This window comes from Amblyomma mixtum, chromosome 10 (assembly GCF_055824585.1).
Source record: "Amblyomma mixtum isolate Tamu chromosome 10, ASM5582458v1, whole genome shotgun sequence".
NCBI lineage: Eukaryota > Metazoa > Arthropoda > Arachnida > Ixodida > Ixodidae > Amblyomma > Amblyomma mixtum.
This window is the reverse complement of record NC_143021.1, coordinates 121,750,106-121,769,212: the sequence shown is the minus strand read 5'-3', so window position 1 is coordinate 121,769,212 and position 19,107 is coordinate 121,750,106. Positions and strand designations below refer to the sequence as shown.

General features: G+C 50.1%; 1 protein-coding gene across 1 annotated transcript in view; it reads right to left on the bottom strand.

Annotated features, from left to right (window-relative positions):
* LOC149326812 (iris-like) overlaps window positions 1-19,107 on the bottom strand; it is an 89,592-nt gene that overhangs the window by 60,986 nt on the left and 9,499 nt on the right. The window contains exons 2-3 of the mRNA XM_089563272.1: window positions 11,321-11,543; window positions 6,818-7,091 (exon numbers count right to left, since the gene is read on the bottom strand). Of these exons, the coding sequence (XP_089419398.1) occupies window positions 6,818-7,091; window positions 11,321-11,543 (497 nt within the window). The remainder of the gene's footprint in view (window positions 1-6,817; window positions 7,092-11,320; window positions 11,544-19,107) is intronic.

Genomic DNA, 19,107 nt, shown 5'->3' with positions numbered 1-19,107 from the left:
TGATCACATATTCTTCGTAGTCACACCTTTGAAAGTGTAACATCGTTCTGCGTTAACAGTCCTTGGCATGACTATTGTTGTTAAAGATTGCGTTTGAGCATGCGTGGCCAGGTGTATAAGTATGCGTTCCCAAGAAGAAGTACAGTTGTTAGTGCGCTTGTGTGTGTCTCCATGTCTTTTCTTCGTGGTTGATTGATTGATTGATTGATTCAATTTTATTTGTCAACATTCATACAAGGCATGCTTGTGGAGACATCTGGATCCCTAGCTAAAAGCTAGTTGGAATCCATGCAATTCAGTTTCAAAGTAGAAAATTGCAGGCATAACAAAAATTAATTACATACATATAAAAGCTCATGAAATTAGAAATACATAAATGGGTACATAGAGCAACAATATTCAGAACACCAAGGCTCTTTTACAAATACATACAAACACACAAAAATACATGAAAAGAAAAAACGCTTGCTTCAGTCATTGTTTATAATATTTTTTCAATGACTCAGGAAAAGTTTTACAATGTTTGAGTTCAATTGGAAGCTTGTTCGACAGATTAATACCAACATGGGCCATCCTTCTTTCTCCATAGACATTTTTCGTTTTCGGAAGAAGAAAATTTCTATGAGTGGCGTTGCGAGTGCATAGTGGTGGGATACAGAAAAGCGATGAGTACAACAGGTAATTATTGTATTTAAGGCATGTGTGTATTGTCAAGACAGTCCTGTATTCAAGTAATGATTGTAGTGGCAGTATATCCATGGTTCGTCCCGTAGTTGCGCAACCTACACCTTCACAACATCGTTCTGGTAGTTCAGCGTTTGTATAACCAACACTCAGTCCTCGGAATTACATAAAGAACGTAAATAATCTCAAACAAAGAAAACACTGGGTTACTTTCGAAGAAACTCTATTTTAACAGAAAACATTTTTAACGCATACCGGGTGTTTCAACGAAGAAGTTCAAAAAAATTCATACATAGGCTTTTTCGGGAAAAAAATACGGCTTTTGCGGCACAGTGTTACCAGTGTTGGGCTGTTGGCGGACACCAGAAAAACGATGTATCGTCTTAAGTAGTAATCTCGTTAACTAATTTTTAATAATTAACTTTTTAACTGTTAGAGTTAGGCGCTTGGTTGCAATTTCAGACTTGCAGCCGGTCCTTACTAATAGCTATATCAGTTTTCAGAATTTCGAAAACGGGACCATCCTTGGCGCTGTGGCTTGGCAAAATTTGGCTTCTTCGACCAGTTACGTGTGCTGGACGGGTTGCTTTGCCTGCACACTTTCGAAAGTGCGTGCATTTTTGCACGACGTAGCCAAATTTTGTCGAGCCACAGCGGCGAGGTTAATCGCGTTTTCGAAATTATAAAACTGATATCGCTATTACGAACTACAGGTGAAATTAGGCGCCTAACTCTACTAGTCAAAAAGTTAATTATTAAAAATTAGTTAACCTGCTTGCTACTTAAGACAACTTAGTGTTTTTCTGGTGTCTGCGAACACTGGTAATACTATGCCGCAAAAGCCATATTTTTATCCCCAAAAGCCTATTTTTGAAAATTTTTGAAAGCGGTCGCTAAAGCGCCTAGTATACCACCTACGTGTGACCACAAATGGAGTAACCTTCATCTGTATAAGACTCTGGATAGGTCACATTAGAGCAGATGCTGGAAACTGTGCAGGATCGTGTGGCTTGTTTTACTTAGGCTCTGTGCTATCGTTAAGCTAGCGTCCCCCAAACCAAAAAAATCTCAAACTTCATGCTAGTAGCTGCAAGCCTAAAGCACACCCGCGTTTCCCTGCACCTTTGGATGTTCTATCATAATCCGCAACTTCGCTCCCGATCGATTCAAGCAGCACCGTTTCTTATGGCCCTAAAAACCCAATTAAAGGTCGCAGTGCCTCACTTCAAGACAGAAACCTGTTCGAGTCGTATTTTCCGCGCAGCTGCGAAGAATGGAATTCACTACCAGCATCATTAGCAATCGTAAGTGATTTCTTTCCATTTAAAAAGTCGTGACACTCTTATTACCTAATTATTGCTTCTGCATTTTCTTCGTTAATTGATTTATTGCGCTGTTTTGGTTCACTACCAATTGTCATTAATAATAACATTATTGTTCATTGTTGGAGTTCTTGTTCTCCGCCTCAATTGTTTGCTATTCCAGTATCTTATGTGCTTCATTCTACTTTAATTTTTTAACTGCCTTCTATTCAGAAATGTACACATTACCCTGAGGGTATGATAAATAAATAAACAAATAGGCTGCCCATTTTTCCTTTTGCATTCACTCATACCCAAAAATTCTGGGCAAAAGCAGTTTCTAGCGGGAGACCTTTTATGAACGCAATGGGTAATATCATGGCAGATTTAACTCTAACAATCATTGTAGCCACAGATCACCCGTCGGCTGTCTTGAATTATTTTTTGTATACACGTTTTTGCTATCGAGCGTTCCCCATTGATTTTCTATGGCAGTCAACTGTTCGCTGCGATCGACGAAAACACTTTAAACGAAAGGTTTTGGTACAATATCAAACATATCGATTATTCCGTTCAATATTTCCGTACCAGTATCTTGCAGTTTCCCAACTTTAAAAACATTTGTGCGAGAAAGATGGATTAAAGGGACCCTGAAAAGCTATTTGCCAAGGTTAGCAAAAGCGCACGAGAGACCGGTATTCCATCACTTGTCTCTGCACAACAAAACTGTTACGCGGACTTCATCAACATCAAAGATTTCGCCGATTAAAAATGATGTTCCTCCTCTCCCCCACCTACTACAACCAACTCATACACGCGAGGCTCGCCATTCGCAATTTCGCGAGGGGCCGTATCACATCTACCTCACTCCGCATCCTTCGAAACATCCCTTTCCGATTAGAGAAGTTGAATTGATCTGGGTCGCGGCTCACTCGTCTAATCCGGGGGACGAGGAGGCTCACGCGCAAGCCCGATGTTTCGTCGACCGGGCAGTGAGCGCGGCCTACGAGCCGAATTTCACGAAGGACGGGCTGATCTCATTTCATGACATCACCCATCACTTGAGGCTGGCGAGGCGCGCATATCCCCCTCCCCACAAATTGTTAACAAAAGCGCAGGAAGTTACCTGGCGCCGACTGCAAACATGCTCCCTTCTGAATCCGGCATTGCTTGCCCTCATGTACCCTGGCCAGTACGATCCAAACTGCCATAAATGTGGTGAAAGGGCCACCTACGACCACATTCTGTGGAATTGCGCAGATGATCCGCCTCCGGCGGAGTTGATACAGCTCCCTTCTCCCGAGCGGTGGGAGGCCGTGCTGGTCAGCTCGGACCCCAAGATCCAAGTGCGGGCAATCGAGCGGGCCAACGAGGTCGCCGCTAGCCATGGGCTAGCGGCCATCTAGCGCGTGTCTGCTGCAACCTGCTATCGACGCAATAAATGTTTTACAATCAATCGCTACGAAAAAAAAAAGACAGGGTGATGCTCCGCCCATGAATACATCAAGCAATGGCGCTCGTCTTGTTTAATTCTGGTGGTGGCAGCCATTTTCCTGCGCGTGAGTTTGTCGTTCAGCTGCTATCGCGTAGCCTCCTGTCCTTAAAAGCGGGGACACATGTGCGAAAAATGAGTGTGATTCACTGCGGCGCGCCGTTGCGTACGGCGTCGCAACGTCCGATCGCAGCTCGTCGCCTGCGTCCAACAACAACGAGCCGCGAGCGGCAAACGCAATGACGGAAAGCGAGAGCCAATGCGAGTGCGGAGAGCGGAAGCGTCATGATGGCGTACAGCGCGCTCCTCAGGGCGCTCGGGACCAAGCCACGCAGGGCCGGCCTGCCAGCCTTGATGCCGGCCGCCAGCGACTGATAAACGCGCTAGTACTGTTTGTTCACGTTCATAGCAACCACAGGGATACATGCATGTCAAAAATGCATAATTTCTTACGATCTTTGGCCAATACCTAGGTTGCTGGTAAAAGTGATGACTGCGATGCAAGCAAATTTCAACCCATAGCCGCTTTGCTGCTGCTGCTACTTGGTGCGGTTCGCCTGCCGTCTACTAGCTCCGTTGCTGAAGGCGTCGTGAAAATCTAACATATCTTCTATTATGGGACGAGTTCGCAGTAAAGCGATGTGAAGAGTAGGACTTTTACTATACCGCAGGCGACTTCCGAAGCGCCGTCAGCTGCAGTTTCGATGCGAAACCAGTTAGGCCTAGAGACGACTAAGGCAGCCTGGGACCAGCGCGCAGTTCATCGCCCGGCGTTGCCGCAGGCGGTGTCGTTGCCGAAATATCCACTTTTGCGCAGGCATTTTGTCTTTGCTCGAATTTAGGAAGGATCCTGTCTGGTACCATGGCTGCTTTGTGCTTTCTTGTGCGAACGTCATGTACGCCGAGCATGCCGGCCAGCCGGCCAGCCTGGATCCCGTCTGCCGGCGCCATAAAAACGTGCTAAAGAGTGTTCTTGACATAAATAATAAACCCTGGGATAAGAAATGTGAAAAATGTGTCATTTTTGAGGATCGCTAACCAATACTGAGCTGCTGGTAGAGGTAACAACTATGATACGAGCAAACTTCGTGCCACAACTGCCTCCCAGCTGCCGCTGGCCCGGGGTTTGGAGTCCGGCTCGCCTGGCGCCCGCTAGCTCCGCTGCTGAAAGCTTCGCGGAAATGGACTGTATTATTATTTTATTATGAGATGGTGCTGTTGACAGCAAAGCGATGTGAAGTGTAGGTCTTTTATTATAGCACAGGCGACTTCCGAAGTGCCGGCCGCTGCGGCTTCTCTGCCAAACAGGCTATAGGCCTAGCGACCGCCGCAGAGCTCGTCGCTCGCAGAGCCCGCGAGCGGTGCCGTTGCCGAAAGCTCGCAACATAAGCAGGCATGCTTTGTCGCTGCTCGAGTATAGCTGCCAGACTTTCTGATAGCAAGGTGATTTTGTCTTTTCTTGTAATATTTGTACATCATCCCAAGCAGCGCTCAGGCACTGCTGCACGGCGGCGAAGTGCGACACCTTTTGTGGGCGGAGCTTGGGTTCAGCGGCGCAGCGATGCTTACCTCTCCATGTGTCCCTGCTTACAGTGGGGCGGCAGTTTGCAAGCGACGATCGCCGCGGCGCGCCGGCCAAGTTTTCGCATATGTGTCCCCTGCTTTAGCCTAGCTGCTCGAACGGCATGGATCCGGAGCTCGAAGCGCGGCTGCGTGCAGCCACCGCTGAGATGGGCTTCGAGCCCTATCAGTACGCGCCATACCAAGACCCACAGGACGACGACAGTGACGACAGCAGCGACTCGTCGGCGCAGCTAGGAAGCTCGCAAAGGCGGGCGCAAAGATTTGGCAAGAACACGTGCTTTTGTGAGCAGACGGATTTCTTTCTCCACCGGATGTACTACGTTACTTTCATCAAATGCGCTGGATTTTTACCTCTGTATACGTGTGTTTTAAAAAATAACCAATCAATAAAACAGTATTTCAAGGAACATCAGTGCTAAGTTGCGGATGAATTATTGCAAAAATTGCGCATGACGTCAGTGGGCAGAGCCAATGATAAGGGTCGCCCAGTCCATGGCCCAGGCTGCCCAGTTTACGTCACTGGACAGGGGCGCCTAAAAAGCGCATTTTGGTGTCGCCTGAATCGGATTTGAGTGGCAAGTTTTAAAAATTCTTTGTAACTTATTTGTTCCACGCACAGATTTTTGAATCGGACTAGAATACTCGCAGTAAAGAGCTGTTGCAATAGAATATGATTGCAGAAACCATTCAAGGGTCCCTTTAAGGTCATAACATTCAGAGCAAGGGCACAAACGCCAAAGAAAGAAAAAGAGAAGGACAGGAAGGAAGCGAACGCAGTGCTGTGTTTGTCTTCCTTCCCGTCCTTCTTCTCCCTTCCTTTCTTCTGAGTTGTGCCTTTACGCTGAATGCTATGAGCTTAATTCGAGAATACCAACTAGCCCAGCAATTAACTCTACTGGATCAAGTTGGACATGTGCCTTCCTGCGGCGTCTTTGAATTAGATTTCCCCGTTGATTTCTGGCTCCGCTGGCGCGTGTGCGTCTGGTGAATGGAAACTGGCAGGCAGAAGATGTCTGTAGGTCTGGAGGGTGTTGTCCAAATTCACTGCGATCCACTCTGGACCGCTGTGTGTGGCTCTGGGAGGTGGAGTAATCGCACAGCCCGCGTATACTGCTCACGCGGTAAAAAATATTAGACGCACGCAAGGCCACGTAAATGACAGGGTATCTTCCCGTCCATCGTACAGAACCGACATGATGGTACGAACGACAGCTGCGGGGGTGAAGAGGACGAATAGTGCAGCGCTCGTCTTGTACACCCTGGTTCATATTGCACGTTGAAGTGACGCGGTCAGGCAGACAGCAACAAGACTTGCAAACGAAGCTCTTTATTTGGTCTGACTTTTGCCCGCAAAAGAACTGAATCACGCGGCGGCGGCGCAAGCAGAAACCGTGCTCGTCAGTCGTCGAACTACGAATGCCCGCCGCTTGCGGCATCGCTCAATTTAAAGCCCTCAAGGAAACTTCGAGATAACAGGTCTAGATCATCTACAATAATCTGGAAAAACGTAGATGCAGCTCTTCATGGCTGTGATCAATCGAGATTACTCCGGTCGCTTCCCGCGTCACGAACAAAAGTAATAACCCTTTCCTGCGGCCTTGAGCGCGAACGAACGGACACTGCAATGAGACGTGGCAACATGGTTCGTCCTTTCAGGACACTCCTTTGCAATCAAGTTGCGCAAACGTACCCAGCTAACACTTATCATCTGTTGCGGTCTTAACTGCAGTTTCTCCCCGGGCTCGTTCCCGCTCACCTTTAGGCATGATCTCGCCGGGCTCGAAAGCGCGGGTGTAGAGGCACGCGTACTGGTCGATCTCCTCGCAGCTCTTGTCGGCGGCGTTGGCGAAGTCCCAGCCGAAGCGCTCCAGACGCAGGCTCTCCTCCACGCCACGGTACTGGGCGTCCATGGCGTCCAGTCTGTGGTCGTGGTGCACGTTGTTCACGTAGCCCATGTCGAAGCGCTGCTGCGGGTCGCTGCGCCGCCGGTTGGGGATGTCGCGATCTCGGTCAGCGAAGTAGACGGTCACCTGCGGCGCATTTTCGTGCGAAGTTGTTTTCCTCTGGCCAACGCTGACTTCGCAGATCTGCAAAACCTAGGTATCCGCAACGCCATACATTTGAGGCCTCAGCACGTCATCTCATAAGCTATTGATTTCGCAGCGACAAGCAGTTAGGGCTGCGCTGCTTGTAAATTAGAGCTAAAGGTGCAAAGGCCACGTTTCCAGGCTGGGCGGCCTAACACTAAGGAGTTCTATGAGGAAATGGGGCCTCTGGGATCACACACGTCATAGAGAGAGGGAAAGCGAGGTGCAGGGTACCAGGCTCGACTCGCCCGTTTCCTTCACTGCGCCTGTCACGTTCGACGCCCGCCTCACATGGATGGATGGGCAACAGAAGGAGGCAGTGCGTGGCGCACGCCTGCACTACAACCCGTCCCACACCGCACCCTACCCATGTTTCAAAACACTTGAATTGGAATCACCCCACCTGTCACTATTCATTACCGCGAGTTTGACCCTTAACTCTAGTTACCTGCGTGAAATAACAAAGAAGGCCCCAAGATGTAAGTACCGTCTACTTGAATGTCGCTGTTCTTCTGCTTTTTCTACAAGAAGCTCTTGGCGCAGCAGCGAAAAAATGAGACAAGCTACAGCACGTGACAGGCAGGACAAAATAACACACAAGAATTATCTGAAAATTATACTGCTGCAAAAACAATGACCACATGCTTAGAGCTGAAACTTCGGGAAGGCAAAGAATAAAAAAGCCAATGACTGTTGAACACCGCAATTGGAGAGATATATTGACAATGAAACGAAATCTTTGGGGCGGAGTGTATGTAACTACAACGCTAATAGTTCGGCCTCCACAGCGTCAATTTTAAGCCCCATTTTTATTTCAGGGCCATTTTTCAAAATATTTGTGACAGTAATTTGCTGATAGGGGATGTATTGTCGACTGCGCTGGTGATTTCGAAAAAAAAATTTGAGGGCGGAGGATAAAACAACAATGAAACCCCCCGACATTTAACTTGATAGGTTGGTTGGTTGGTTGGTTTATGGGGTTTAACGTCCCAAAGCGAGTAAGGCTATGAGAGACGCCGTAGTGGAGGGCTCCGGAAATTTCCACCACCTGGGGTTCTTTGACGTGCACTGACATCGCACAGCACACGGGCCTCTAGAATTTCTCCTCCAAAGAAATTCAAAACACTCAGAAAGAGGAAAGACGAGGAAGAACAAGGCGCTCATACGACAACTGGACTGTCACCGGTGCTTCAATGAAGCAAAGATGACCCCGAGTAAGGCTAACATCAGTCATAATAAAACTGCGCAAAGACAGGACAACAAAAAGAGGCACGAACAGGAAGACACAAAGTGTTCCAAGAGGCAACTAGCCTAACTTCATGCCTTACTAAATGCTAACATATCAGGCACAGCGCAACGAATATCATTCAAACTATACGACAGGCGGAGATAAAGAAAAATATATTAGACCTGAGCTTAGCGGCTAAGAGCGAATTTACTCCGGTGAGCAGCTATAGCGCAAAACAGCTTGGTATGATGCTTTTTTATTATCTAAAACAGCAATTGAACCACACCTTTGAAAAAGGCTCTAGGAAACTTTGCGGATTCCGAAGATTCGAACTAATGAAAGAGCTGTTTTTCAACGAAAATTTCGCACTGCATTTCTAAAACATTGACTGAAATTCCTCTTCTCATTCTTCGTGCGCACCGGTGAGGCTCAGTGTTCTTTTCTTTCTTTCAGCTAAACACTACTCAAAAATGGCCATCGTCATTGAATGTTAGCTGTAGTAGTAAGAATCCCAGAGAACCTCCACTAACCTTTCATGGTGGTGGCCGTTTCTGCTGATCCTTTTTTACGTACAAGTCAAAGGCACTGATGCATGGGTCTGCCATCCAGGTCGGTATTCAGACAAGCGTTTTCAAAAACGGAGTGCATTCCAAAGAAAGGCCATGGTAACAGCGCCCGCGGCGGAGTCAGAAAAGCAAGATAACAGCGGTGGTCCCTCAGTCTAACGGAGTGTATTCCAAAGAAAGACCAGCGTAGTAGCGGCTGGCTGGGAGTGAGAAAAGCAAGATAACCGGTGGTCCCTCAGTGTAAAAGAGGATTCCAAAGGAAGTCTGGCGTAGCAGTATCGGGGTGGGAGTCACGAATGGAAGATAACTGGTGGTCCCTCAGGGCAACGGGGGGAATCCAAAGAAAGGCCGCTGTAGCAGAGGCCGGCTGTGAGCCAGAAAAGCAATATAACCGGAGGACCATCAGTGTAACCGAGCGGATTATTAAGGAATGCCGGCGTAGCAGTATCCAGGTGGGAGTCAGGAATGAAAGGGATTCGGTGGCCTCTCAGGGCAACTGAATGAATTCCAAAGGAAGACTAGCATAGGAGTGGCTGACTGGGAGTGAGAAATGCAAGATAACCGGTGGTCCCTCGGTATAACGCAGTGGATTCTAAAGGGAGGCCAGCGTAGTGGTATCGAGCTGGGAGTCAGGAATGGAAGATAACCGATGGTCAATCACGGCAACGGAGGGGATTCCAAAGGAAGGCCGGTGTAGCAGCGGCCGGCAATGAGTCAGAAATGCAAGACAGTCAGTTGTCCCTAAGTGTAATGGAGTGGGTTATAAAGGGAGGCCGGCATTTCAGTACCCGGCTAGGGGTCTGGAATGCAAGATACCCGGTGGTCCCCCACGGCAACGGAGGCGGTTCGAAAGGATGGCTGGCGTAGCAGCGGCCGGCTAGGAGTGAGGAAAGTAAGATAACCGATGGTCCCTGAGCGTAATGGGAGGGGATTCGAAAGTAAGCACCGGCCGGCTGTTAGTCTGAAAAGCAAGGTAACCGGTATTCTCTCAGTGTAATGGAGTAAATTCTAAAGAAAGGCCGGCGTAGCGGTATTCAGGTGTGAGTCAGGAATGGAAGATAACCGGCGGTCCATGGGGGCAACGGAGTGTATTCCTAAGAAAGGTCGGCGTAGATCCCGCGGGGAGTCGGAAATGGAAGATAACCGGTGGTCGCTTACGCTAACAGGTTTGATTCCAAACGATGGCAGGCGCAGGAGGAGTCGCCACCTTGAAGTCAGCTGGGGAGATGAGATTGAACATGCCTAATTTCGTAATGGCTGCTTACTAGATTTTCCATAATCTACACCACAGTGCTGTAAGACACGCAAGATATAAATGTAGTGATGCAAACACATGTGCTGTGTAGGTTAGAAAGTTTGCGACGATAAGGAGCCGGTAGCGGCCACAGGAGATAGTTTATTAAAGGAAGAGTAGGACAGGCCATTTGTCACAGAGTGTTTAGTCTATTGATGATGGTTGAGTCTGAACAAAAACGTTGGCTTGAGGGATAATAAAATATCAATAGACTAACACTGATGTAGTATTCAGCAAGCAGGATGCGATGGGGTTGCTGTCCCCAAATGAGTCGACTTGGGGTGCAAAGTGAGGTTAGCATCCATAATAATACATATAAGCAAAGTTCTCAAAGCAATTTTGTGATTTCACAGTTGCTTTACGATGTCATTCCGCCGTGAAGGATAAGCAAGTACGTTCTAGAAAAGACTGAAAATACGCATCGTCTTTCAAAGCAGCGGATTTTTAAAACAGCAGGACAAGTGCCTATGGGAGTCCTCTCCGCGGGTCGAGGGTCTCCCGAGCACTCATGCGCGTTCATGATTTGCAGGTGGTCTTAGCCCACCTGCAAGTCATGAATAACCAACCGGCCCAGAACTCCACTTTGCTATGGAGGTGCACATTCGTTTAAATCTTGCAAGTGCCTTAAAGAAGAGTGCGACAAATTATATTCATTAAGGCGGAAACTTGGACTACATGAAATTATGCTACATCACTTCTAACCTATCGTTTTAAATTGATGTGTGTTCACCCGAAAGGCGCTCTTACACACTGGGCGTATCCGCAAATCAGGCTTCTCATGTAGTCCGACGTGCTGCCGCATGTGCTACATTCCCTTTCAAACACCGCCGTTCAAATCAGACAGCCTATTCAGCAAAACATGGGAAAGGAGCTATCAAACGCAATGGCAAGGTTAGGTGACCAATGTGACCCACATAGGTTGCTTGACTGGGGCTTTTTGCTCACAACGACGACGACAAAAATGCCACCGACGCCGGCGACGACGCCGGATTTTCCACCGAGCGGGAGCCTTAACGCTGTCGCGTTAAGAGTTAGCCGAAGTGATATCCCCGAGCGAGGCCCCTGTGGAGCAAGCGCCGCTTACCCTTTGTCCGGGGGGCAGGCGCAGGGCGGCGCCGATTTGGGCGGCCGTGTCCCCCCGGGCGCCCACAAGGAGCTCTTCAAGGTCGCTTGCCACGGCGTACGGAGAGAGCACCACGTTGGAGTCGGATGCCGAGCGCCGCAGCTCGCGCATCAGGTCGATGCCCAGCTGGAGCAGGCCGCGAGATATGGCCACGTGTAACTCCGAATCCGCGTCCGGAGAACCCCTGCAACGACAGTTGGCCTTCAGTGCGATTGCAGTGAATCTGCATGCTGATGTACAGTGAAGAAGAAAGGACAAACGCTGCAAAGGACAGACGACACGGTCAAAGCAGCGATTGTCCATGTCGTAGGTGTTTCTTCCTTTGTGCTCGTCATTTTTTACGAAGCAGTTATGTGGAAGCAAAGAAGAAGAAAGGAAAACGTGGTTTAGGTCTGGATAAGCCTGGTCAGTTGCGCTAGCTGCGACGCTTTTCGAGTCGTGCAGCGCGTTCTTCTGATGTCTCTCGAGCGCGTGGTCTCTTTCTAGCGTGATCCTGTCGCCGTTGCTTCTCGTTAGCGCTCTCCATAACGACAAGATTCCACCGAGGCGAAGCGCGCATGTACCCCCGCGAAGAGCCACCCCCTCACCCTCTACCTCTGCGGAGAGCACGCATCTGGTGGGAGCGAGCGACAACGCGCGCGGCAGCGGTGCGGCCCCTGCGGCGGAGTTCAGCTGAAACGATTGCTAGGCAACGGCTGCTGACCCTTCGTGCCTACTGGCCACCGGCTACGCGACGAGGCGAAAACCTGGCGTAGTGTTGCAACAATACTTGTTTCATGCTCGGAACGTGTTCACGACTTTCACATAAAATTGCCCCAATTTAAATTTTTGGCGCTTGCAGTGCAACGCAACTTAAATATTGTTGCAGTTTCTTCACTCGATCAACTTGGACGATTTTTGTCCATTGTCTAAAAACATAATTAGGCCGGCAGACTTCACGAAGTTTGACATCAGCAAAATTAATGCCATAATTATGGCCCAAAGGAGCTCGCGTTTCTAAGACATTGAACCTGCTCACACTTCTCGTAACATGTCATGTTCTGGCGTGTAAATATACTTCTTGAGAAGACCGAAATAAGTTAGCGCTCGAGGTGTTCGTATCAATTTCTGTGTCTTCGCCTTCTGCTGCATTGCAGTGTGTTTATTGGGAAATTAAGGATGCTTCGCGTAGGCCAGCCAGTTCAGGGATGAATTAACATTACCCTTTTTTCTCGTAGCCCTAAGAAGGCTCAAACTTCTAGTAATTAAGGTACTGGAAATTTCCCAGCGTGCAGGTGGACCTTAATATATCTAAATAATACGATAGGAGCTGTGCCCGTGTAACTAATACGCCTCCATTTTTGTTGCCTCTTCATCTTGACGGTCGGTTCTAAACACAATTGAAAGCGCGGTACGAATGGTTTAAATAAATCTACGATGGTGCGCTGCTGTCAGCAGCTCAGCACTGGTGCAATCTGGGATTTCGAAGCGTGAAGCTAACCGAAGAAAGATGAAGACTACGACGGGTTAGAACACTTAGCACGAGACGCTGTGGGACAGGAGGAGGAGGAGGAAAACTTAATTAAAATGAAGGCGAGTTGTGCGAGGTTATCGCTGCTCAGCAGCGCCTCACAACGCTCAAACAACGTGTTTGCAATGTGTGGAGTGTTCGGTTTGGCCCCACATCCCCACGAAATGTGGAAGAGTGTAGGGCAGGCCTGGCAGCAGGGACAGGTGTCGGAGTGTAATGTTGGGTGTATGAGATGTAGTGATGGCGGAGCTGTCTAAGGCATCTAGAAATGAAGCTCCTTTGTTAGCGCTGGCGGTGGTTTAAATTCCGCTTGGAGCTATAAAGCTATCGAAGCTAGCCCAGATATATGGAAATTGAAAATCGGTTTCTGAGGTAAGGAAATGGCGCAGTAATTGTCTCACATCTCGGTGGACACAAGTACCGCGCCGTAAAGGAAGGAAGGAAGGAATTAAGGAAGGAAGGAAGGAAGGAAGGAAGGAAGGAAGGAAGGAAGGAAAGAAGGAAGGAAGGAAGGAAGGAAGGAAGGAAGGAAGGAAGGAAGGGGAATATAGGTGCCGTAGTCGAAGGCTCCAGAATAATTTGTACCGCATAGCACTGACAACGCACAGCACACGGGCGCCTTTGTGTTTCGCCTCCATCGAGACGCGGCCGCCGCGGCCGGGTAGAGCGAAACCGAAATTTTGACAGCACCCTCCATAGAAGAAGCCTCCTCCACCGTCTTGGGTCCCATCTGCAAAGTCTCAATTTCGATTTTCGATTAATGCTCTCACTCAGATGAGGCGATAATGGTCGATCAGACATTGATCTGGCGCTTATGTCAGTGGAAAACAAGAAGCAAGAATTTCACAAGTTTACCCTTTGGAAGGTTACCCTTCGGAGTATTTATTTTGTACACTGACGCGGCCTCAACCGACAAGAAATACCCTTTCGCATGGCACTGCACAGAGACACACACACGAACGACTGTTTTCTGCCAGGAACCCCGTCAACACACGAAACGGAGCTCAGAGCAATTCTCTATGCCCTTGTACACGTTTCACCACAGAAATGGGACGCACGCAGCTTCACTGAGTACCAAAACGCGGTTCGTTGCAGCCGTAGACGGATGGCCGAGCGATTCATATCTCCCGCAAAACCATTCAATAAAACGAGATCACTTATCCGATGAACCCTTCGACAACCCCCCAACGGGATTGCATATATTTTCGCATATTCGTGCTTAGCTTTTTATTTTCTATCTTTTTGTTTAACGTTATTTTAACTCCGTTTTGTATCAACTTCGAGTTCCTTTCGTGTATTTGCCTTGTACCACGTCGGTAGTACTGTTATTGCGGATTATTATATTTGCATAACCCTTTTTTGATATGCCCCCCGTCCCCATCACCCAATGCTCTTCGGGGCCTGTGAGGTACCAATAAATGAAAAATAAAGCAGCGCAGGGGCACCTGTTCTCTACTGTCCCCTTCACTCGAACCAAAGCTGTAAGCCTATGTATACATTCAAGAAGCGTAGCTTGTTGGGCCAGTTGGTGCATGGTAAGTAGAAAACCAGCGGAAAGGACGTGTTCACAAGGAGAAGTACACAGGACTACGCTGGCCTACACACAGTACACAGTACACACAGTACACAGCGTTGTCCTGTGTACTTCTGCCCGTTGTGAACACGTCCTTTCCGCTGGTTTTCTACTTACCTGTGTATACAACGACGATGTCGCAGACAAGACAGACTTCGATGAACCCAGACCATCGCACAGCCCAGCGCCGTGCCTTTTCCTGTAGCAGGCTCCCGGAAGAGGCCTACCCTATTCTGCAGTGCAGAGCCGCTCTGGTTCGGCCGCTGTGCGGTGGATTTGCAAAGGGACAGCCGTATTGCCAAGACTACTTGCGTGCTTCAGCGCTACCGAAGAAAAAAGCGACCTTCAAAATCTTAACATCCTAATCTGTGTTCCCTGTTCACCAGATGTCCGAGCCGACACCACGCGCTTGATATGGGAATGTGAGAGCCTTCAGTCATGGTGCCAAGACTATCTTATCCAAGAATACCTTGAAGAGCTAGTAGGTGTCGCATTATTGCTGGAGAAGTAACTCAGCAGTACTTATTTTCCGACGAGCACGCATGCAGACAGGACAGAATGGGCACTGACTCCAGGAAACTTGGAGCATTTAGTCGATTCTCACCACCCCTTTTTCCCGGAAAGATATCGCCTGAAAGTTGAAAGCGTTTTAGATAGAGTATGAGAATGTAACAACGCCAGCAACACCCTATCGCCATGTGCATCAGAGGATAGCAGTTCTTGCGCACCGATATTATATCGATATCGCCTATGTAGGGTTCGGCACGCTGCCGCCTCTTTTTGTACATGTGTTACGAACATTACGCGAGAGGGCAGTGGCTTAGGCTGCGCGTCCCGTTTTGTTTCGTTTTGTTTTGTTTTAGTGCGTGCCGTTGGAAGGGGAGGAGCGGCTCGAACGCCCATGCTCTTCGGTTGGTCTCCCCGTTCGTTCTTGCGTTTTTCCTTGCCACTCCAGATGGCGAGGCTCTCTGCCGACATCGACCTTGGGCTCCTGTCCTCCATCTTCCCGGAATCCTGTCTCCCGGGGGGAAAAGCCGCCGGCCATAAACAAGCGAGAACGGTCTCGGTTTCGTCGCGTTACGCGACGTGCGGTATACTAGGCCAGCTCGGTTAGGAGCTGAAAGTGTCCGTTGGCCCCACACGTCTAGCGCGCATCCGGTCCACTTGGCAGAGGATTGCGCAACCACGTAGGGAGGAATTTCGGGGTGAGGGAAAAACCCTGACATCACCCTGCTGAAAAAAAGTTCTATGATGCAATAACCTCATAGATCATTCATCAAAGAATATCATACAATATGTATGACATATCATACAATCTGTATGATATATCATACGAATTGTATGATATATCATACAGATTGTATGATATTCTATGATGAATGATCTATGAGGTTATTGCATCATATAACTTTTTTTCAGCAGGGCAGTTCTGAGCTTTCTTATTCGTTAAAACTGATGTCAGGCGGGAAGCTGTAGCACTGTTTATTTTTGCGTGTGGAAAGGGGCGCGGATCGGGGTGAACTCGTGAAGAGACCCGCGCCCGAGGGCTTTTGGCTCTAGCTACTCGTAGCTGTCAGGCGCTCGGTCGGGCCGAGCGCGGAGTAGCGGCCGTTGAGAGCTGGTGCAAGGCGCGCCAGTTCGACTGTTGGGACGTGGTGTCCCTCGCCTCTGTGCAGTCGGTCGGCTAGGCCGGCCGCGATAGTTTGGCCGTACTGAATCTTGTACCCATCTGTAAATAGCCTGTATAAAAGTTCATCGTTTCTCTCTGAATCGCTTCGCCTGGAAGTCACTTCATCGAGAAGCCCTTCAAGCGGTGCATCCAGTTGCTGGAAACCACCGGACCAACACCACCGGCACAACTTGTGGGTTTCTACGTGGACACAGGCCACCACCCACCGCGGGTTCGAGCTTCGCGCGAGCCAAGGGCCCCGATCAGCCGTCACCACACACACACTGGGACACCGATGCGGTGCACTCAACCTCCGCTGGGAGGAGAGCGATTCGCCGCAAAGAAATAAGCCTCCAAGTTCACAAAGGAGACGTTTATTCACGTCGTCCTTCAGCAGGTACACACGCACTCAATAGTCACCCCGTCCCAGGGGCGCGCGAGGAGCAAGGCTCCGCTGCGCGCACGAAGCGACTCGAGCAATGTGCGCCGCTAGCACGCCGCTGCAGGAGAATGTCCCCGCGGCAGTGCTGTGATCTCTCTCTCGTGTCGACCGTTGGGCCGGTTGCGAGAGAGAGTGGGCATTCAACGCAAGGTACGCCTGTCAGAGGTCGCTGGACCCCACTGGACAGGCTCGAGCCGCTGCAGGTCAGAGGACACGTGCGGGCGAGCTCGAGTAAGCACTGGTCCGAGCGGCAAAGCCGGCACGGACAAAGAGTAACGTACGCACCTTACGCTGTCTCGGAGGGATCTCTCTCTCCGGGCCCCGCTCGGACGGTCGCGCAGCGCGCGGCCGCCCAAAGCGGGTCCCAAATTCCCGCCAAAAGGCGCCAATGGCAAAGGCCCTTGGGGAGCCGGGGCGGAGCTGTGGCTAAATGACAGTGATTAGTCACCCAGCCGCCTCTCCACCGCCTGAGGCGGGAGCAAGGGAAAGAGAAGAAACAACGCGGGAGGCCGGCAGAGCCGCGCAAAGGCGACGGCGGAAAGCCAGGATTCCCACAAACTTTACTGGCGCAGTCGACAGTACTGGTGTACTGCAGCGGCCCCCAGGAGAGGACGAAGTTCGGTATCCAAGGCGAGATACCGAGTGGACGACAGGCTAAGGGTACGAAGGTGCGAGGAGCATCGGGCGTGAAACGCCGAAGACAAGGCCTTCAGCGGACACAGGGTGGCATCCCTGAGCAACGGCGGCAATTGGGAAATTAAAGCGGACACGACCTCCAGCGGACGCCAAGTGGCATCCCCGAGCAACGGCAGCAGCTAGCGGCTTCAATCGGCACCTTAAGAGGTCGACTCCATTCTTGCCCGAAAATAGGACACTGCGAGCAGCTTTGAGTGATTTCCCTGGTTCCTTTTTCTTGGCGGTCACTGTTTGACTACGGCGGGCGTAGTTAATGATAACCCGATTTGGGCATCTTAACCCCGACAAGGCATCCACAATGAACAGCGATAGTGACAGTGGTGACAGTGGGGACGGTGGTGACAAGGGCAGTAATGAGGTGTCGAGGCCACGGCGTAGCCAGATCATTGATAAAGAGCTGGAATTGTACGAAAAAAAGGTAAAAGCCTTAGAGCTTGAAATGCAAATCATTCGTGCTCGAAGCCAGAGTGCTGCGCCTTCCGAAGACGAACGGTTGAGACAGTACGCTAAGCTACTCGCCGGCGCGTTCCCCAAATTGCCTGCAGACGGTGAAGTGCCCGTCTGGTTCGAATCAGTGGAATGCTCGCTCAGGGCTTACAACGTTCCGAAGGAACACTGGGCGCAGCTTGTGTTCCCAGTGCTGGCCGAACGGGTGACCTACTTATCGGCTCGGTTCACCGCAGAACAGCACAGGGACTACGATAAGTTGAAGACGGTAGTCCTAGAAGAGATAAAACTTTCAGCCGCAGAGTACCGAAGGCGGTTCTCTGGGGCCACCAAGCGACGTGAAGAAACTTGGAAGGGTTTTGTCACACGCGTCCAGAGCTACTTAAATTTTTATTTAAGGTCTCGAGGTGTGTCGTCTTTTCACGGACTACTTAAGCTACTGGTCGCCGATCAGCTCAAGGAGGGGCTATCAGGAGAAGCACTCAAATATGTCAAGCTCCGCGAGGGTGAGAAATGGCTGAACGCGGATGAGTTAGCCGCATTACTACAGGCATACGAGGAAGCCGCTGGGAAAGGAAGCGCACAGCGGAAAGCCGACAGCTTTAAGGGTTTTGACAACCACCCAAAACTGAGGACTGAGGCCCCACCTGCTCAGAGGCCTGAGGCAGAACGAGGAGACAGAATAGCCGCAGACAGGCCTGGAGCAGAAAGGAAAAAGGCATCGCGTTCGGGTGGCTGTTTCCGGTGCGGAAGCTGGAGGCACGTGGTCGCGAACTGCCCATTTGATCGTGAGAACCCAGCTCACAAACGAGAGAATCGGCCGCGCGAGGATAAGCTGACGGCACGCGTGTCTACTCATGCCTTGGAAACCACGCGTCCAACGCTCAGGGACGTTAAAATCAGCTGTCGGGAAGCAGTTATCAGCGCCATCGTGGTCACCGGCGCAGATATCACCGTAGTGCGCGAAAGTCTTGTACCTGAGGAGTTTGTATCCTCACATGGAACAATCGATCTCGTCTCCGCTTTCGGAGAAAAAGGTAGAGGCGAAACTGGCAGTTGTTCCGTTGATGTTGTATCGCGGTGCTTCCTTAATCGAAAATGTGGACGATGCGACACCGGTGACGTGTGCGCTCACCGACAAGCTCACGCACGCCGACTGTCTAATCTCCGCAGACGCATGGAAACGGCTGCACAACTCGCGCAAAACGGACAGCGGGGGTCTCGCGCAGGCGGTTTGGACTCTGTCGCCGCCAGGTGAAGACAGGCCAGATGAATCAGGGCCAGACGCAGGCGCCGAGCCAGTCTTGGCGTTCGAATGCGAAAGCCTACCCCAGCGGATGGCTGCCAGTGATGAGCTAGAGCGGACTCGGAGCCGATCATCCCCTTTAGATAGAGATGTCAGTAAGGCGCA